We start from the raw sequence: 21,230 nt of genomic DNA, 5'->3' as shown, positions 1-21,230 counted from the left end.
AATCCGTTATGCTACCTGTCTTCTCCTCTGTGTCTGAATTGTGCTTCAAATTATATTATTTTAGACCATCTACTCTTCTGTTTTTCTCCGGATCCTCTCCTGTGACTCTCTAAACTTGTGTTCCTCCGCAATGAGCTTGATTCTCTAAATTATTTTGCATCTAATACTTCTATTCACAAAGTCTTAAATAGTCTAAGATGAATTTTCCTTTTCTTGGGCAGTCAAATTGGATTTACAGCTCCTATTAGGTTTTTATTCAACCAGGTTGTCTGGGCTGCTGCGGTAGTCCCCTGGCTGGTCTCCCTGCTTCCAACCTTACCCCTTTGGTGTCTCTTCTCTACTCAGTAGTGAGAGTGAATCACTTCTCTGCCTGAAGCCCTCCAATGTCTTCCCACGTTACTCAGAATAAAAGCCAAAGTTCTACAATCATGTGTCCAGCCCTCCTGGTGGGGCCCTGAGCTTTCTCTCCATCTTCACCTCCTGCCACTTTCCTGTATGCATTGGGCTCCAGACACAAAGGTCTCCGATGTTCTTGAGACCCGCCTACACCCTTTGCACCTGCTGCCCCTCCCCTTGGGACAGTCTTTCCCGAATATCCACATCCTTTTCCGAATATCTGTTCCTTCAGGTCTTTGCTCAGAGATCACCCTCTCATCCCCACCCCAAGGGATTGGGCTCACCACCCTCCTTTCCTGCTTGTTGTAAAGTCATAGCATTTATCATCAGCTATTTGTTTCTTCACTCTACCGCACATCATATAAGATGATATCCACAGGAACTTTTTCTGTCTTATTCATTAGTATATATCCAGTAACTAATTGTTGAATCAAGATTCTTATCGTTTTGGACACGAACCGTCATTAATCAAGGACTGCTCAACTGGAGTCACGTGGTTGTTTGGGGGACATTAAAATCTAGTTGTATAACCTTACATTTTGTTAAATCCCTTATCGCAATAGAAGATACATTGTATGTTTGTATTTTCTTTTACTATTATATTGTTTTAGCAGAAAGGAAATGAGGCAGTTAGCATGTGACTTGTTCCTCACGAATCCCTAGATATGTATTTAGGACCAAAGATCTATATATTTTCCAAGAGGAAACCGTAGCCTAAAAGTCACATTTTATAGTTTTGTCAGGTGCCAAGATCAAACTCTTCCCTCTACCACTTAGGAAATTCACACCCCAACCCTTTTGAAAAGTAGAACAGGTTTCCTACATGTCCAGTTTTCTTAATTTTTCTGGTTCTCTGTTCTGTCTCAAAGGCAATCCATTCCTTTGGGCCCATTGCCTTTCTGGGTCCCATCCCCTGGGTCTTTAGTGGAGTCCTTCCATTCTCAGCGTGGGCTTGGGGAGAACACTGCTGGGTAGTCGGCAGAACAGCAGCAGCATCTCATTGGAGGGGAGCACAAATTCTCAGAACGAAGTCTCTGCCTGCAGCTGGCCGTGACGAGCTAGTTCTACAGAATTATTGTGGCAAGCCTTCTATTTCTGACTTTTCAAAGTTTCTTGGCTTCCAGGGTGTTCTTGCCTCGGTGTGATCTCAGTCTCCTTGTCCGTCTATTTTTAGCTCTCAGATTCCATATCCTGCTTTCTCCATTTCAGTTTGATCACGTTAATCTTATTTTCTGCCTCAGTGAATTGAAGTTGGACGGCTTCCATTTTTTTTTTTCCTAAAGCTAACAGCTTCATTCAGGAAGTGACCTGAGTGGAGTTTTGTTTCAGCTTTTATTAAAGTAACATTCCAACTCTTTGTTCAAAGCCTCACGTGCTGCTCCCCTTTCTCGGAACTGGTTTTTCTCCTAATGCCTGTGTGAAGTGAGTGGATCTCAGCTTCCTCGAATGTGGGAAGTGCCGTGATGAAACTTCACTGATTTCTCCCCTACTTTCATTTAACATTTATCATAATTGCTTAAATTTGTCAACTAACTTATTTCTTAGAAGGATCACGTGTTTTGATTTACATTAAGGATAGGAAGAATCTACCTCTTTTTTTTTAATGTTTCTTTATTAATTTTGAAAGAGAGAGAGTGGGGAAGGACAGAGAGAGAGAGAGAGAGAGAGAGAATCTCAAGCAGGCTCTGCCTGGGGGCAAGCCCGCATGGGGCTTGATCTCATAAATTCTTCAGATCGTGACCTGAGCCGAAATCAAGATTCAGACACTTAACTGACTGAGCCACCCAGGCGCCTTGAATCCACCTCTTTTTGATGTGGCAAAACGAAATCTGTCATCTTCACGGAAAGTGGAAAGGGGTCTGTACTCTAGAATCAAATGGCATTCCTGGCTGAATGGGGTGTGGTAATTTATTTAAGTTCTCTGAGCCTCAGTTTCATAATCTGTGCAACATCAATAAAAATTATTCACCTCTAGATTTGTTGTAACACTTCAACGAACTATTATAATGCAAAGCACTTTGAGCAGTTACTTATAATTATTTTTCCCTGTCCTATAATAATACGTACAACTTTGGAATAAGGGAAAGTAGTGAAAACTTTTTTTAAAGGCTTGGTTACTGCCAGGTCACCTGGACCTGGAAGACTTGTTTTTCTGGGTGAAGAAATATTTTCCCTGCGTGAAGGTTTCATAATCACAGTCGAGCTGGCCCAGGAGCCCTGCCATTTACAGTGGCTCCTCTCTTTATCTCTGACATACCCGCTCTCTGGGAATGAGGACATTGATCCAGCTCTGGAGATTCTACAGGATAACCACTGGAGTCCCTCTGGATTCTCTGTTGCCATGATCCCATGGTTTTGGATGACCACGGACATGGACACTCTTTGAATTTCATACCATGCAGAGTCATTTTTATTTCCCTGGGTCCTTGACTGACTTTAGAACAGGTAAGTGAAAGGGGAGGAGGCATACAGTGAAGTCAGCCATACAATAGGTGGTTAACATGGTCATCTGAGAGATAGAAAGTGAGCCGGATCAGGAATGTTAACCTGCGGAGTGGAGGGTAGTCTTCTACTTTTATTTTTATTTTTTAAAGGGTTATTTATCTTTGAGAGAGAGTGCGTGTGAGCGAGGAAGGGGCAGAGAGAGAGGGAGACAGCAGATCCAAAGCCGGCTCTGTGCTGACAGCAGCGAGCCCGATGCGGGGCTCGAACTCACGAGTTGGGAGATCATGACCTGAGCCAAAGTTGGGTGCTCAACCAACTGAGCCACCCAGATGCCCCTAGTCTCGTACTTTTAAAAATGGCCATGGAAATTAAAATTAAAATCAGGAAAAAAAAAGAATTCCAAAAAGACAAGGGCAAAGTAGTTTATTTAGGAAGGGAAAATGTTACCCTAGTAGAGACTTTCTGTGAATAGAGCTTGACATGAAAAGAAAGGAGAGATAACTGACTTTTAATGGAATTGTCTGGAAAACATATAAGTACCAACATTACCCCCCGTGATCCCTAATTCTAGCCTTCTTTGGTCCCTGTAAAATTATAACACCTTCAGTGTATCTTTAACAGCTTTTTAGGAACATATTAACCAAATGTGCAAGTTCTGATCTGGCCATAAAATACTAGGAGGGATATGATTCTCTAGGATTAATGAATAACATTTGTTTATTTGATTTACTTTAAAAAATCATTCTAAAATCTGTTTACATATCTGTCCTCTCCAGGATGAACTTTATATTGGTTCAGCAGACTGTTTACTGTTTCTTCTTCTTCTTCTTTTTCTTCTTCTTCTTCTTCTTTTCTTTTTTTTTTTTTTCATCTTCCCTGCTCAGTGCCCAACCCAAGTTCAAAGGCTGATGAGCAAGAAAAACTCATGAAGAGGTTTTACTCTAGGGAAAGTTGTTCAGTGGATGGGATCTTGGTGCTTAGGGAAAGATGTCAGGCTCTTTCTGGCTCCTTCTCAGCTTTGCTGCTTTAGCTGCTGCTCAATCCACCACTGAAGAACTGGCCAAGACATTTTTGGAGAAGTTTAACCATGAAGCCGAAGAGCTGTCTTATCAAAGTTCACTTGCTTCCTGGAATTATAACACCAATATCACAGACGAGAATGTCCAAAAAATGGTGAGTTCTCATGGTTACATAGGGGTGTTTGCTGCTTCTTAAAGATTAGATTACTGCCCATGCAACTGAAAAGGGAAATCAAAGAAATGCTCTGAGTTGTGAAGTTGGATGTTTGCCTCGATCTTTTGGATTCTGGAGTCCCAGATGCCTAAACTTAAATGACCTTGGGGCTCATTTGAAAATGGTTACAAAATAATTCACTGGTCTCAGTCCAGATTCTTGGAAACCAGTGAACATGCTTTATGAAGCTGCTACCATAATTCTCATCATAATCAGGGTTTCAAAGCATTTCATGGAAATGCCATAAGTTATTGAGTTAATAATTTTCCCAAGCCTACAGTGTCAACAGGAGTATCTAAAGACTCTCTAAAATGATAGATTAACTGCAAAATGCAAGTGGAGGCTTAGTGAAAAAGCTAGCTAGTAATTAAACTAACCATGGGTCCAGAGGCTGGAATTGGGAATTCCTTCCTTCATTGTCGTGGAGCTCTGAGGGACTTCCAAAGGTCACAGAATCCATCCAGAGCCCTCCCAGAAAAACCATAACTAAACCAATTCTGACAAATCTCAGAATGCTCTGGGAAAGCAAGATGCTTTGACAAGTGCAAGGACTCAGGAATTTCTTCTCTCACAGGTCCTGAAGCAGTATCCTTACACGTCTTTCCTAGAAGTCGAGCGACATTATTTGAGAAAAGATTTTGTGACACTTAAAAAAAAAAAGATTTTCTGACACTTGTATAGCGATACATTCCTTCAGAAATGTAGTTCAGAAGCTTATTTTTTTTTTCAAATGGTTAGTAGGTCGCATGTTTAAATTACTGCCATTCATGGGACAGATGAAACCCGAGACCTACTGCCTCATTTGAAATTCCCAAAGAGAAGCTTTTCCATTTTTCTAAAGCTCAAAGAAATCCTGGAGATTTTGACAGCCTGATGTGGTCATAGGAGATCATCTGTTTCTTGGCTCATATTTTGGTCTTACCTCTCTTCATCTCTTTATTGTTGCTCTGGCCTCACTTTTTATTTGATCTCTGTTGGAGGTGACTATTGTGTACTGTTCGTTTGTTTTCATGCTCCGCTGAATGGGCCCGTAGGTGCTGGTGAAGGTGTTACTTACCAGCATCGTGCCTAAGAGCTCCGGATCCGGACTGGCGAGGTTCAGATCCTGGCTCCACCACTTTCCAGCTGGGTGAGCTTAAGCTGCTGAATTAACCTCTCTGCGCCGTCATTATCTCACCTGTGAAAAAGAACGTCCCACTCATATCTGCCTTGTAGGGTCGTTGTGAAGCCTTAGTTCATACCCCAAACCACCAGAATAGGGCTCGATGCCCGTGAGCTTGGGAGAACGACACGATATCGTTGCTACGAGTGCGGGAGTTGTACTTGCCGAAGAGACATGTAACAGTCCTGCTGAGTGCCCTTTGCTGAGAAGCCATGTTCCAGAATGAGATGTAGCGATGTTTGTCGAAATCATGTCTGGATCACTGAGTGTTATTACTTTTGAATTGCAGCTGTTGATTAGAGCAAAGGCCAGAGAGGAGAGGGCATAAATCACCAAGTGTGGCCAAACCGCAGAAAGCATGGATCTTTTAAAGGAAAGTGAAAATACTAAAATGCAGAGAGGAAGCAGGTGGCCACCAGCTACATGCAGGGAGGGCAGTCTGGTGGTGAGGAATGGCTTCTGCTTCTGCGCGTGTGCCGGGCAACTGGCTAAAAGAGCAGTGAATAAATTTTGGCTAACTCCTTCGGTTTAGAGCAGTTTTGTGGGTGTTTCAGACTTAGTGATAGGACCTAGGGAATAAGGTATGGGTTTTGTCCTTTCCTTTTACTCTAGAGAGCTTTTAACGACAGCTTTATTGAAATACAATTTATGCACCATAAAATCCACCAATTGAAAGTATACGATTCGATGCTTTTTAGTATATTTACAGAACTATACAACTTTCGCCAGCATCTAACTGCAGAACATTTTCGTCTCTCCAGCAAGAAACCACATGTCCGCTAGTGATCGCCCTTCCTCCCAGCCCCCAGCCCCAGGCAACCACTAATCTACTTTCTGTCTCTAAAGATTTGCCTCCTTTGAACATTTCATATCAATGGACTTGTAGGAAATGTGGTCTCTCGTGTCTGGCTGCTTTCACTTCGCATGTTGTGGCACGTAGCGTTCCTTCCTTCCTTTCTGTTGCCAAATAGTATTCCATGGTATGGTTTTTCTTTACTTTTCATCATAAAAATGTTCAAACATGTATAAAAGAAGAGAGACTGGTCTATTGAATCTCCTCGTACCCATCACCTGATTTTACAAATTATTAACACTTTGGCCAATCTTGTTTTATTTTTCTACCCAACCCCTCATTTATTGGATTATTTTGAAAGAAATCCAAAACATGATCTGGTTGGATGCATAAATATTTCACCTTGTAGCTCTCAAAGTAAGAATTTTTAAAAGAACCTCAATAACACTACCAACCACTTGATGAGAACTCCTCAGTTTTGTCAAATATCTATCAGTATTCAAATGCACCCTACTGTCTCATTTTTTTAAAAAATTTCAGCTCTTTTGTGTGAATCAAGATCTAACCGGGTCCTCTCCTTCCAATCATTTTGAAGGATGTTCTTTAGTTCTCTTTTAGTCTACAGAATTCCTCCCTCACTTTTTTAACAATTTATTTGCTGAAGAATTAAATTTCTGGTTCTATAGAAATTCCCACTATTCTGGATTTGCCGATCATGCCCCGTAAATGTTGCTTAACATGCTCTTTTGTCCCCTATATTTCCTGTAAATGTCTAGATCTAGGGCAGAGGTTAGAACACTTTTTCTGAAAAAGGACAGATAGTAAATATTTCAGGCTTTGTGGGCCCCATGGCCTCTGTTCAACTCTGCCATTGTAGTGCAAAAGCAGCCATAGATGACACATAAATGAGCGTGACTATGTTCCAATAAAACTTTATTTACAAAAACAGATGGTGGGCAGAGTCCTGATCTAGAGACTTGATCAGACTCAGGTTTCACCTGTGGGTTATTTAATAGGTGTGGAAATGGGATTTCCACTACTAGCATGGTACAGGAATATTGAGCCAAGAAATTAACAAAAAGCTAGTTTAGGTCCCTAGAGCTCTGGAAAAAAGACTAGCTTGGGAAGGAACAGTATGTCCTTAGTGGGCAAAATTCAAGGCAACATCATGCATTTTTTTGTCTTGCGATTTAAAGTATGACACTTACAGTATGGTAGTGATAAATAGAACAGATATCTTCAAAGTTCCTATATCAGTATAATTTAAAAAATCTTCTGAGACTGAGCCCTTTTGGGGATCGTGAGTTGTTTCCAGAAGAAATTGAGAATAATATTATTCCTATAATTTGGTATCAAAGTTTTACCAGAAATTTTGCTTGACAGTAAATCATCCTGGATTGGGTGAAGAAGGGTAGAGGTTTCGAGGTAACTGGTGGGTTGCGTAGATGAGTCTGTAGCAGAGACCAAACTCTTCTTTCCATAGTCCACTCCTTCCCACTCATGCGTGTTACAGACAAGACTAGAATGTGTTGAATGCAATCAATGGTCACTGGTTAAGAGAGTTAGCTTTGGAGGTAAACATCTGGGTTAACACTCTGCTTCTTTTAATTACCAGCTGCGTGTCCTAGGAAAAGCTACTTCCCAGCTCTGTGCCTCAGTTTCCTCATTTGTGAAGTAGAGATAATCACAACTACCTCAAAGGATTGTTTGTGAAGATTAATTGGGAAGTGGTTCCTGAGGGGTTGTGTGTACTCAATAAAGAGAGAAATCATTTCCCGTTTTTACTGCCACTATTCTGCTCATCTCTTTCTTGTCTGAGCCATTTTTGTCATGTCCACACACCATTTCCATCACGTCACAAGCCTGCTTGGAGCCCCTGAGTGATTCCCTAGTATTCAAAGAATAAAAGTAAAATTCCTTGCCTGGAAAACGCAATCATGCCTGAAGTCCCGCGTTGGGATTGTTACTAATTATCTATTGCGTTAAAAATTACCATAAGCTTTGGGGCGCCTGGGTGGCGCAGTCGGTTAAGCGGCCGACTTCAGCCAGGTCACAATCTCGAGGTCCGTGAGTTCGAGCCCCGCGTCAGGCTCTGGGCTGATGGCTCGGAGCCTGGAGCCTGTTTCCGATTCTGTGTCTCCCTCTCTCTCTCTGCCCCTCCCCCGTTCATGCTCTGTCTCTCTCTGTCCCAAAAATAAAAACGTTGAAAAAAAAATTTTAAAAAAATTACCATAAGCTTAGCAATTTAAAACACTACGCATTTATTATCCCACAGCTTCTGTGGGTCACAACCCAGGCATTTTCTAGCTGCATCTTCCATTTCTGAGCCTTATGAAGTTGTAATCGAGGTCCTGGCTAGCACTATGGTCTCATCTGAGGCCTGACTGGGGATGAATCCACTTCGAAGCTAATGTGGTTAGTGGTAAGCATTCAGATCCTTGTGTGCTGCTGGACTGAGGACCTTAGTTTCTTGCATGATATCACCCAGAGGCCATCCTCCATTCCTCGACGTGTGGCCCTTTCCACAGGGTGGCTCACAACATGGCATCTCGCTGCATCAGAGTCAGCAAGGGAGACAGAGTTTTAGCAAGATAAAAATTATAATCTTATATAACATAAATATGTACATCCTGTCAACTTTGGTATATGCTGCTGGTTAGATGTGAATCATGGGTTCTGCTCACACTCAAGGTGGAGGCGATCACTCAAGTGTGTACCACCCAGACAGAGGGATCATGGGAGCCATCTTAGCGTTTCTCTACACAGGATCCAGGACCCAGATGCTGTCAGTTGATTGCTATATCCACTATTTATATCTCTCAGCCCCTTTATGCACATATGAATAACGGAAACACAATGATTTTCTATCTCATGAGATTAAGAAGATCAAATGAGGTGAATTATTCTGCAAAGTACTCTACATCCATCCAACTCCTACCTACTTTAAGGTCTTCTCCATGAGAGCTTGGCCAAATCTAGTTGCCTGCATGAGTCTTTCTTTTCCTATAGCAGAAACTGCTTGGCCCACTCAAAGCTTATACTTTATCATATGCTCTTATATTTCATTAATGAAACATTCACGCTGCATACCTTATCTGTCTGATAACACTGTAAGCAACTTAAGGGCAAAGAATTTTTTTCTATAAATTATAAAATAGCTAACTTTTTTGAATGTTTAGGATGTACCAGATACTGTGATAAACTTTTTGTTATTTGTCAATTCTTCTCATCATTACAACAACCCTTTGAGGTAAGTCCTATTATTACTCACATTTTACAGATAAGGTGACTGGCTCAGAGAAGGTAAGTAATTTGCCTAAAGTTGCACAGCTAGTCACAGGTGTCTGACTCCAAGAATGGAGTTCTTACTTGTCTCATAGGCTACCTCTTTTATACGGTCTAGAGAAGTACAATGTACAAAGTAATTGCTTATTTCAGTCTGTGATAGATGGAAATGAATTTGTACATTGAGAAAAGACTGTGCTAGAAGAGTCTGGAGAAGTTCACTTGCCTATACTGATGTTCAAGATGGGGGCCAAGTGAGTCCTGGCATCATCACCTGCTCATTGGTTTCTTTGACTGTTAGAAAATCGCCACGGCTACCAAAGGGCCATATTCTGGGCTACCTTCTTGGGGGAACATAATTTAAGATCAGAATCTCTGGTAAGTCATGGCACTGTGGGGCTTACTGCAAACTGATTCTCATTTCTTGCGGTTCCCAGTGTCATGAGGGGCTGTATTCCCATTAAGTTTGTTCTGAGCTTTACTGGACTCTCCCTTTAGAGCATTCATCCTCGAATCCTTGATCAGCTCACCCACGTCACAGTGCTAAGGCCATAAATTCCAGGGCCCCACGATGTGAATTATCTGTGAGAATGCACTTCCAGTGCTGGGGACAGGACCCTGGGGAAAACTAGGCACTGGGCCAGAAAGAGAGAGTGACCAAGAATGGCCTGGTAACTCATAACCTAAGCTTTGACCTTCAGCAAAGTAGAGAACTAAAACTACTCAGGAAATATTAGATGTTCCACCAGATGTTTTTTTGGACGGTATCTCCTGTTTTATCTGTTCAAGCAGTGCCATTCTGACTTCAACTTTATTTTCTTGTCATTTCAGAATGAGGCCGGGGCCAAATGGTCTGCCTTTTATGAAGAACAGTCCAAGCTTGCCAAAACTTACCCGCTAGCAGAAATTCACAATACCACCATCAAACGTCAATTGCAGGCCCTTCAGCAGAGTGGGTCATCAGTGCTCTCAGCAGACAAGAGCCAACGAGTATGTGAACATTCTAGCGCTGACCTCAAGAGTTGAAATATTGGGGAAACATTAAACGTTAATATCCCCATGGCTGCTTCCTTTATCTGCAGAGATAGTAATGCTGACATTAGAAAGAGCTCTGTGCCTAGGTAGGGTGACCACATAATTTGTCATCCAAACTGGAATCCTTTTGCAAGTGAAAGAAGACACTGGTAATAATTATGTTAGGACACAAAGTCAAACTGGTGTGGTCTGGGCCCTGTGTTGTATATGGGCACCCTATACCGAAGTCACCTTCCTGAGGACCAGGTGGCCTGAAGAATATACTTAGTCTATGTCATTCATTCTCAACTAGGGGTGCCCCCCAGTGACATTTGATGATGTCTGGAAACATTTTTGGTTGTCATAAGTGGGGAAGGGGCAGGGATGCTGCTAAACATTCCACAATGCACGAGACAGGCCCCAATGACAAAGAATTATTTGGTCCACAACATTAATAGTGCCAAGCTTGAGAAGTCCTGTATGTGGTCCAATTCTTTCCCCCTTTTCATTCTTGACTCTTCTCTACGTCTTTAACGAGTGGCTAAGAACCTCAGCTCAAACTGCTTTAGGGGTGGGTGAGCCATCTCTTTCCAAGACATCCATTCCATCTGTGGGCCCCTCTAATTGATAGAGATACTCCCTCCATTGAGCATTAAGTGCTTTACCACCATTTTGTTCTGCCTTCTGGATCCAAATTGCTCTTTCCTACAAAGGTTTTTAAATAAATGAAGGCAGCTATTTTTTTAAACTGGTTGACCCCTATTTTTAAAGTTTATTTATTTATTTTGAGAGAGAGCGAGAGAGAGCACGAGCATAGGAGGGGCAAAAAGAGAGAGGAGAGAGAGAATCCCAAGCAGGCTCTACGTTGTCAGGGGGGAGCCTGACATGGGGCCAGAACTTACTAACTGCGAGATGATGACCTGAGCTGAAACCAAGAGTTGGACACTTAGCTGACGGAGCTACCCAGGCGCCCCAAGTCCTTTTTGTTTTTTGAACCTAGGATATCATCTTTCACTCCGTCAGTTTTCCTCTCTACGATAGTTTCAAGTTTCCTAACCAGTCCTAATTGCTGTCTTCATTTTGTCGGTAACCTTGAACTAGACATGGCACTCTGCGTTGGTTCTGATGCATGAAGGTGATCAGGAATAGGACATTCTACACCCTTCGCCCTACATCTATGAAGACAGTCTAGGACTGTATTAGGTTTTTGTTTGTTTGGTTTGTTTGTTTTTTGACAACAAAATCCCATGTTGGCTCATATCAACATCACTGTCCAGGAAGTTTCCAAGTCTCTTCCACCAATGTTGCTCTAAAATGATAGCTTTCAAAATTCTATTCTTAAGTAGGTAGTTTGCTCAAATTCAAGAAAGCCTGTATTCACCCTATTAAAATAACATCTCTCATCCCATCTCTCTAGCCTAGGAGTCAGCACACTTTATTCTGTAAAAGGAAAGATAGTAAATATTTTAGGTTTTGTGGGCCATCTAGTCTCTGTCACAATGAGTCAACTCTGCTGTTGTGTCAGAAAATCAGCCATAGCTAATACATAAGCAAATGAGTGTGGCTGTGTTCTGCTAAAACTTTACAAAAACAGGCAGCAGACAGCATTTGGTCTGCAGATCATAGTTTACAGACCCCTGATCTAACCTACTGAAATATTTTTATCTAAAATATTTGGCTATTTAACATCAAAGTCTTCTTTCTCAGTTGCTTGTCCTCTGGAATTCTGTGTTGTAATCTACATCTATAAAAAGAAAAAATTCACGATAAGGACAAAGATAAAACCATGTGGCACATATCTTCCTACAAGTTGATATTTATTATTCCACATTCTTTGGATCCAATTATCCAAGTAGCTATTAATCCACTTTATCTTCTCCATTCCGTGCTTCCCATCTTTTTCTCAAAGACACCATGTGAAACTTGGCCCATTGGTCTTTGAGAGTCTAGACAGCCTGATCTATCCTGGGTGGAACGTGGACACTGTATTTTATAAGATTCCGAGTAGTTCTAATGTGCAGCCCAAACTGAAAAACACAGAAATGCATGTAAAAGATTGAACTGTTTGGGAAGAGAGGAGACTCAAGAATGCATGAATACAATGGAGAGGGAGGAGGGGAGATTGAAAAAGCAGGTACACAAAGAGACCATGAGGAGTTTTGTGCCATGGTAGGGAATTTGGATTGATGCCTTTGGACTATGGGATCTTATTGAAGTTTTAATCATGGGATCTATTTCATGTTTTAGGATAATGACTTTTGTGTCAGAGTGAAAGAATAATGGAAGGGGGAAATAGGAGAAGAGAAACAGAGCCTTTCATGTGGTGCTTCTTAAATCAAATGTAGGGGAGAACCAGTTCCTTCTTTCCTCTCCTATCTTTCCTTTCCTTTCCTTTCCTTTCCTTTCCTTTCCTTTCCTTTCCTTTCCTTCCTGCTTTTCTTCCTCCCTCTCTCCCTCCTTTTCTCCCTCTCTTCTTCCCTTTCTTCTTTTATTACCAATCTATTACAGATCAATACTTGGCTAAATCCATTGACATGCTGAGATGTCATGGAAATATCAAATGGTTTTTTAAAGTTTATAAACATTCATTCTCTTTTTTTAAAAAAAAAATATTCTCTTGATTCCTGTACTTGTCACAGAATAGAAACAAAGAATTTGCTGTTTTGTACTGGTTCATGGACCATACTTTGAGTAGCACTGCTTAACTCTATTACCTTTACTCTCCTTTACCTACAAGATAAAGTTAAAACTCTTTGGTGTGGCATAGATGGCCGACCCCTCGTGACAAAGCCCCTGCTTACCTCTCCAGTGTCACTACTCCAGTTTCCTTCAACATGTCATCACTTCTGGAAAATTGCTGCTCTTCCCCAACCTCCATCCATCTTTTAGGCTCTGCCTGCTATTCCCTTTTTCTACTTGACCAATTCCTACTTCTCTTCCAAGTCATGGTACTGATGTCCCTTCCTCTTTGAAGCCATTCCTGAATCTCCAAGTTCTTCATTTACCCACCTCCTGCCAGACTGCCACATCACTTTTTCATGACAGTTCTACCACTTGTCCCTCGATTATGTAATTATTGATTTCATGGCTGCCTCCTTGTCCCATGGCTGTGTGGGTCCTTGAGGATCCACAGCTTGTTCATGTCAGAGTTATCAGAGTGTCGGACAAAGTAGATGTTCAGTGAATGTGTTCTCGGTGAATGCTGAATGAACAGCAAATGCACTTCTCTGTGTACCTGGGAAACATCCTTGGGATTTTGGTGGATCCATTTATTTCAGTCATTCCACACATATTTATTATGTGTTTCTAAGGCTCTGTGCCAGTTGATAGTGGGGGAAATTTAATGGAGATATTCCTACCCTATATAAAGGAGGGTGCTTGGCAAAGATGGGAATTGCTGTATTTTGAGGCATAAAAAATCACATGGTTAAAAGGACATCCTTGCCTTAGCGTTCTATATAGCACATCTCCCACATTTAACATTGTTTATTATGCTTAATTTGCAGTTGAACACAATCTTAAATGCAATGAGCACGATCTACAGTACTGGAAAAGCTTGTAACCCAAACAATCCACAGGAGTGCTTATTACTTGAACCAGGTAGGCTATTAATTTTGAGCAGTCATTATGAAATTTAAGTTTTTACTCTAAGTTTTAAAACTGAGATTGACACTGAATGATGAAACTGTGCCTTTCAAGTGGATAATCCAAAGATGATAAGATTCCAAATAGGTGTTTCAGTACATAGGTGAACTGTTAACTTATCACAAAACTTCATTGTAAACTCTGTCACATTCTAAGTAATTTAACTAAGTAGTTAAATTATTTCAACGGTTTATTTTTTCTGCAGAAATATTTTGGAACTATAACAAGGATGAAGAAATCGAGAAATCATGAGATTTCACTTAATAACTTTATGGCCTCGATGCCTGCCAGCCTTACTTGTAATTCTTTAAAGTTCATACAATTGTTTACAAATAAAAATTTTACAAATGCATGTTTTTTTTCCCTATTGGGTGCTTTGCAATGACAGGCTTGGATGACATAATGGAAAACAGCAAAGACTACAATGAGAGGCTCTGGGCTTGGGAAGGCTGGAGAGCTGAGGTCGGCAAGCAGCTGAGGCCATTATATGAAGAGTATGTGGCCCTGAAAAATGAGATGGCAAGAGCAAACAGTAAGTTTGCTGGTCTGTAGAGATCCTGATGCTCTCTGTGGGGGCTGTGGGCTATTTCTCATGAATTACCAAGCCTGCCCTTTGACAGAAGTGGTATCCATAAATTAGTGATCATCTCCTGAACAAATTCAGGTGATGTGTCTCAAAGAAGAAACTACTAGGGGATAAGGAAAGATGCGCTGACATTCTACAGTTTAAGGAGCTCAGCAATGAGGCTGAACAACAGGACGTCAAACAAATCAGTCGTCTGGGAAGGTATCAGGAACCCAAGCCTTCCTGAGGTAGCCTGGGGATTGAGTAGGGATTCTATTGTTCTGACAGGATGGGAGACAGAGACACTGTCTCTCACCTAAACTCCTATCTGGCTACAGTTGATTTTTAAAGGTCATTTGTGTGTTTAACTCAGGGTGGTGTCCCAGAAAGAAAAAAAAATCAGATTAATTTAGGCTGGAAACCCATTATGTTCTGCAGTTGTAATTATAACTCAAATCATGTGGTCATAAAAATCTTAACATGGGGCTTAAATTTCCATATATCCTAACTTATTCTCCTGCCTGAATAATGAGCTGAAGCTATGGCATTATGAGTAACTTTATGCTTTGGTGATTCACTGCCTCCTGGGGTTGAGTAAGGAAGAATTTTTTTCATCTGTTGTTTCTCAGTGCCTTTCACTGCCACTTAAACTTGTATTCTTAAGCCACAGGCAAGCTGGGACAGCAGCTCATCACCATATCTTTCCATCCAAATATTTTTCTCTCTCCTCTTCCTGATCATCCATTGCCAATGTGCATGTGAAAATAAGAATTTTTGAAATACATTTGCAAACTGTATTGGCTAATATCCTAATGCAAGCCTGTGTTTCCAGATGACGAGATACTACACGATGCACGCAGAGATGTTCTGTGTATACAGATAATCTGCAAACAAACACAGGCCCGCTGTGGTGATGTCTAAGATGAGTTGGTTTACATTTGAAAATAGAAGGCCCTGAACAAGAAGAGAATTTAAAAACTCAAATCCAGTCACATGTTTTAAAGCCAAAGATAGAAACTGAAGTATGGAGACAGTAGAGACCAAGGGTTAGAAGACTCGGAGGGTGCTTTTGCCTCTTCCCAGTCGTGTGACGCTGGACAAACGATTCCACCGTCCAGGAACAGGGTGCTAATCTGCATGGTGGGGATTTTAATAATGTCAATCTTGCAGAGTTTCTGTGCTTCTTAGAGGAGATGATGCATTGAAGAGAGAGCAAAGAGAGAGCAGAGAGCAAGCGCTTGACAGACACCAGCTAGTGTTAGTATTCATTTCATCCCTTTGAGTTGACATTTAGAAGGACAATAAAAATGTGACAGATCTTTGGATTTTTTAACCTCCCACCAAGGCTGATCTATGTATACCATGCTTTATCTCCTTCTTTCCCTTATGTTCTCTTCCTTCTCCTTTTAAAAAACAGATTATGAGGACTATGGAGATTATTGGAGAGGAGATTATGAAGAGGAGTGGACAGATGGCTATAACTATAGCCGCAGCCAGTTGATTAAAGATGTGGAACATACCTTCACACAGGTAACCAAGGAAGCATACACAGAGACAGATGTAGGGCAGTGTGCGGGAAGAAGGGACAATGACCAAAGGCATTCTGGCTTGTTCCTAATGCAGTAGTTAGCCATTCCCAGGCCTCAGAGTTATGGAATATTAGAGCTTGAAAAGATTTGAAAGAATAATAGGACAGGTCCCATAGATGAGCAGAGTTACTCTGCTTTCCTCTCCTTTTCAGCCACTGAGTGGCCCAGCAATTACCAATAGCAAGGTTATAAGAAGGAGAGATTATTGGATGGAATGGTCTTTGTGAACTACCTGGGACCCACCCTGTCTTACTTTGTTAGTAGCTGTAGGCTTTGCTTCCTTCCTCAGGACAATTGATAGTATTGTTTCCTTACCTTTGACTGAGGGAGCCTTTTTATGGAAGGCAGAGTATCTCATGGACACTTCTCAATGTCTCCCTCTTCCTTCCTTTTGCCCCCCACCCCTCCCCCTCACCCCTGTGCCTTCAAACTTCTTATGCAAACCTACTGTGTCATAGCCATCCTTAGGCAAAGCAATCAAAAGTGGAAGTTGGGGCAACAACTCCTCAGAAAAGAAATGGGCAAAAGATTTGAGCAAGGAGATTATATAAATGACAGATAAGAAAGTAAAAAGTTATTAGGGAAATGCAAATTAAAACCATGTTTAAAAACCACCACACACCCACCAGAATGGCTACGGTTAAAAAAAACAGGCATAGCAGGTGCTGGTGTGGGTGTGGAGACACTGCTGATAGAAATGCAGAATGGTGCAGCGGCTGCAGAAAGTGGTTTGGCAGTTCTTAAGAAGTTGAACACACACTTATCATCCGACTAAGGTGTTCCACTCTTAGGTATCTATATGAGAGAAATGAAAATATAGATCCATACGAAGACTCATACATGAACGTTCATAGAAGCATCATTCACAGTAGCCCCAAACTGGAGACAACCTAGTTGTCCTTCAGCTGCCAAATTGTATCCAAGAGCTACTAAATGAAGCAAACTCTGACGTAATCATACAGTGACATGCTACTCAGTAATAAAAAGAGTGAACTACTGATACATGCTGTAACATGGATGAACCTAAAAATCATGCTGAGTGAAAGAAGCCAGATGCAAAAGGTTACATATCACATGACTTCATCTATATGAAATTTCCAGAACAGACAAAACTATAGAGACAGAAATCAGTTCAGTGATTACCTGGGGCTGGGGATGGGAGTGGAATTGACTGCACACAGGCACAAGAAAACGTTTTGGGGTAATGGAAATATTCTAAAACTGGGTAACAGTGATGTTGTCCAACAGCATAAATATACTAAAACTCATGAAACTGTACATTTAAAAGTAGGTGAACTTTGTGGGATGTAAATGATACTTCAACTTAAAAACAAAGGAAGTAGGTAACATATTAAAAATGAATATTTCTTTGCATCTGCTTTCATTTTGGGACCTGTATTCCTCCAGATGTGTTTGTTGCTTTATGCAGTGAAGTTAGTCATCATCCATATCTGGGAAGATATGTCTGAAGAGATTCCTATTTTTAGTGGTAGGGATTGGAAATTGGAAAAGGCTACTCTTGGTCTTAAACTTTCTTCCTGGGCTTTTCAGATTAAGCCACTGTACCAACATCTTCATGCTTACGTGAGGGCAAAGTTGATGGATACCTACCCTTCCCGTATCAGCCCAACTGGATGCCTCCCTGCCCATTTGCTTGGTAAGAAACTCCAGGAACTCTTTGTGTACTTTGTTCTTTGTTATTTCCACCACTAAAGTTGTTTTTTGGAATGAGGCCCAACATAAAACTTTTGGGAAATGTTGCGAATGAAGTTAGTAACATTGTAGAAATCACATTTTGACAGCACTTTATTCAACATAATTATATAACATAAATTGTTCTTTATTGCATCACTTTATTTTACACATGAACGAATATTATGTTGGCCACGATTCAAAGGATAAAGGGATTATTTAACATAACTAGAGAGAGAATTCCAAGTTCAAATGAGAGTGGAAATGGGGAAAATAAATTTTTCAATTTAAGTTGATTGGCTAAGCTCTTGAGGTGGAATTTGAGATTTTAGTATTATGTTGTCAGAGGAAAGAAGCTTGGTAGGCTGTGGTTGGCCAGGGGTGAAAGAAAGGCTTTTGAAAATTAAGGTATAGCTTGAGTGAAAGCTTCGTAAGTTTATTCTAAACTGCACCAATTACTTTTGCTGCAAAATATGTGGTTTGGAATCATATGGGTTATGAATGAAGTCTTTGCCATGAAGAAAGATGCCTAACTTAGGAAGAGACTCAATCTTCCAAGAACTTTCTATCCTGCCACAGAGGTTTCATAGACCATGAAAGACCTGGGGCCTTTTATTGAACCTCCTAATTCCCTTCCATAGAGTAGCCATCCTTCCTTCCCCTCTACCACTCCCTAGAAGCCAAGGCCAAATAAAATATTTGTGCTTGAAAAGTTCATGTCATGGATACATAGCATTCCTACCAAGCTAAGTTTCTGCTAGCTAATTCTTCTCAACAGCCTTTAAACCTCTCTCTTAGCAGGAGAGAATATGGACAAAGGACCCGTGGAGACTTTTTATTCTAAGGCAATATATAGATGCTCTCTACGATGTCTTTGGCAGGCATCCTTCAGTAATTCAGTTTCTGCCTAAACCTATCTAGTGTGATGTGACTCTTCTTTCCAAGGTAGACTAATCTAGTGCTATGTGGCACCAATTATAAGCAAGTTCTGCCTTATGTGGGACTGAATCAACACCCCTCTAATGCCTTCCATTCATTACATCTAATTCCATGATATGAGGTTATCCAGAATGTGTTCATTCTTCTTCTACAAGATGGCCTTCTGGATATTTTAAACAACCATCATAAAAGGCACAGCATAGTACCTGGCACAAGAGTATGTAATCAATATATTTTAGTGATATTATTGTTACCATCATCTGCTTCTTTCTAGTTAAATATCCTATAGAGATTTTTAGCCATTCTTTAAAACTCAATTTTCTAATTGTTCTCCCTGGGATAAGCTGTCCTTTGTTGATATCTCTCTTTAAATATCATGCTCAGAACTGAACAATTACTCCAGATGAGGTTTGGCCAGTATTGAGTAAATATGGTATCATGACTCCCTTTGTTCTAGACACTATAATTCTGTTTATTTATCTTGAGATCACATTTGTGTTTTGGAAGCCATGTTATACTGTTTGTTGGGTCTCTTTTGGTCTTTTACATGTTGATTATGTCTCAGCCTGAAGTCACATATTACATATTTTTATAGTGGATACATTTTCCTTTAAGATTTAAGCATTGAACCTTGCATTTATTTCTACTGAATTTTATTGCTTAAAACATGAGTTCATTGAAATATTCTTCATGTTGTTATATTGCCCCATTACTTTGTTGCCAGCATTCTGGTCTTGCTGTTAGATTGACTTTTTCTTTTTTTTTTTTTTAATGTTTATTTACTTTTGAGGGAGAGAGAGAGAGAGAGGCAAAGAGAGAGAGGGACAGAGGATCTGAAGCAGGCTTTGCACTACTACCCATGAACTGCAAGATTACGACCTGAGCCAAAGTCAGATGCTCAACTGACTGAGCCACCCAGGTGCCCTTAGATTGATTTTTTTCTAGATCCATCTTGCCTTTTAGGGTCTCTGGCCTTGGGATCCAATTTAACATTTATTTGTGGTGTTTGAAAAATTACCCAATTAAATGTATTACTGTAGTATAGTGATAAAGGTAGAACTTTGTTACTAGTTAGTAGAGTTTCCTGAATGATGATCCTACATGATCTCTCTTGAGTCCAATATTAGGAATTACTAGTGGTTTAATTTGCAATATTTTGTCCCACAGATGGTGGATATTATCTTTTTCTAATCTATAGTAGCTTTGATGTTCCATACATTTAATACATTGTGCCCTTGAATTGTAATTCGAAATGGGAGAAATAGGGATAATTTCCTGTCATTTTATCCTTTTAGAGGAGATAGAAAAAAGAAGGGAGGGTTGAAAATTTTAAATAGGAGTATGGAAAAAGAGGTAAATGAAGAGAAACTAGATGAAATCTAGAATACTATATGGCCTGTTTGCCAATCCTAAGTTATGCACTGTGTAAAATCAGGTCTATACTTCTGCTGTCTTTGCTATGTATTAACGAAACTTTTTTTTTTTTAAAAAATAGGCGATATGTGGGGTCGATTTTGGACAAATCTGTACCCTTTGACAGTCCCCTTTGGACAGAAACCAAACATAGATGTTACTGATGCAATGGTGAACCAGGTAGGAAGAAGAGGCCTTAAAAACCAAATCTAAATCCTCAACTTCATTTCTTTTTCTGCCATTTTTCTCTTCATGTCTTTTGCCTGTGAAATCATGTAAATAAAAAAAATTTAAGCTAACTTAAATATATTTCTTATGTAGCTTCATGGAAAAGTAATTTACAGTGCCAGTGACGTCAAATACCTTGAATGATAAATACGGTATTGATCTTGCTGAGAGGTGTTAAAAATGGAGACGACCTGGGTTTTCCATTAAGCAGTAAGATGTGGAATTATCAACTGGTTGGCATTACTCTTTCTAGAGTTAGTCACTGCTAAGTAATCAGTCCGTAATCTCCACGAATAGAAAAAATGGTATCATGAGAAGATTTTTGCGTATTTAAAAAATCATTATTGTTAGAAATATTACAAGAGTCTTTAAAATAATTTTTAAATTACTTTTTTGTTACCATCTTGGCAGAATTGTTTAAGTTCTCTGTGTTTCCTGCCATTGGTGAAGTCATATTATAATGATATTTTTCTTTATTCGGCCAATAGTCTACCTTTTGGGGAAAGAATTTATGATCATACTCCCATTGGCTGTCTAAAATTTCTTCAGAGAGTTGCACCATAATTTCCTTTACTATTTACACATTGCCGGATTTTCCTTTGTAAACAGTTTCAAATCTGTAAGCAACCGTGCGGCAAACATTTTCACATACACAACACGATCCTGGGAAAAAGCCACGACAAAGTAAGAATGCGAAGCGGCAAGGCCTACAATCTCCTGCAGCTGTGCTAGGTCCGTTTTGCAGTTGAACAACAGCACAGGCTCATCTTTATGTAGCTCTTTAGCCCATCTACGGGGTTTGTACACCCACCATCTCTCCTAAGGTCATCT

At 40.4% G+C, this 21,230-nt stretch overlaps 1 protein-coding gene across 1 annotated transcript in view; it reads left to right on the top strand.

Moving 5' to 3' along the window:
• Positions 1-2,583: 2,583 nt before the first annotated feature.
• ACE2 (angiotensin I converting enzyme 2) overlaps positions 2,584-21,230 on the top strand; it is a 41,126-nt gene continuing 22,479 nt past the window's right edge. The window contains exons 1-8 of the mRNA XM_030304979.1: positions 2,584-2,841; positions 3,726-4,014; positions 10,146-10,304; positions 13,835-13,928; positions 14,362-14,505; positions 15,956-16,068; positions 17,679-17,784; positions 20,254-20,351. Of these exons, the coding sequence (XP_030160839.1) occupies positions 3,829-4,014; positions 10,146-10,304; positions 13,835-13,928; positions 14,362-14,505; positions 15,956-16,068; positions 17,679-17,784; positions 20,254-20,351 (900 nt within the window). The 5' untranslated portion in view covers positions 2,584-2,841; positions 3,726-3,828. The remainder of the gene's footprint in view (positions 2,842-3,725; positions 4,015-10,145; positions 10,305-13,834; positions 13,929-14,361; positions 14,506-15,955; positions 16,069-17,678; positions 17,785-20,253; positions 20,352-21,230) is intronic.

This window comes from Lynx canadensis, chromosome X, assembly GCF_007474595.2.
Source record: "Lynx canadensis isolate LIC74 chromosome X, mLynCan4.pri.v2, whole genome shotgun sequence".
NCBI lineage: Eukaryota > Metazoa > Chordata > Mammalia > Carnivora > Felidae > Lynx > Lynx canadensis.
This window is presented reverse-complemented; position numbering and strand designations above follow the sequence as displayed.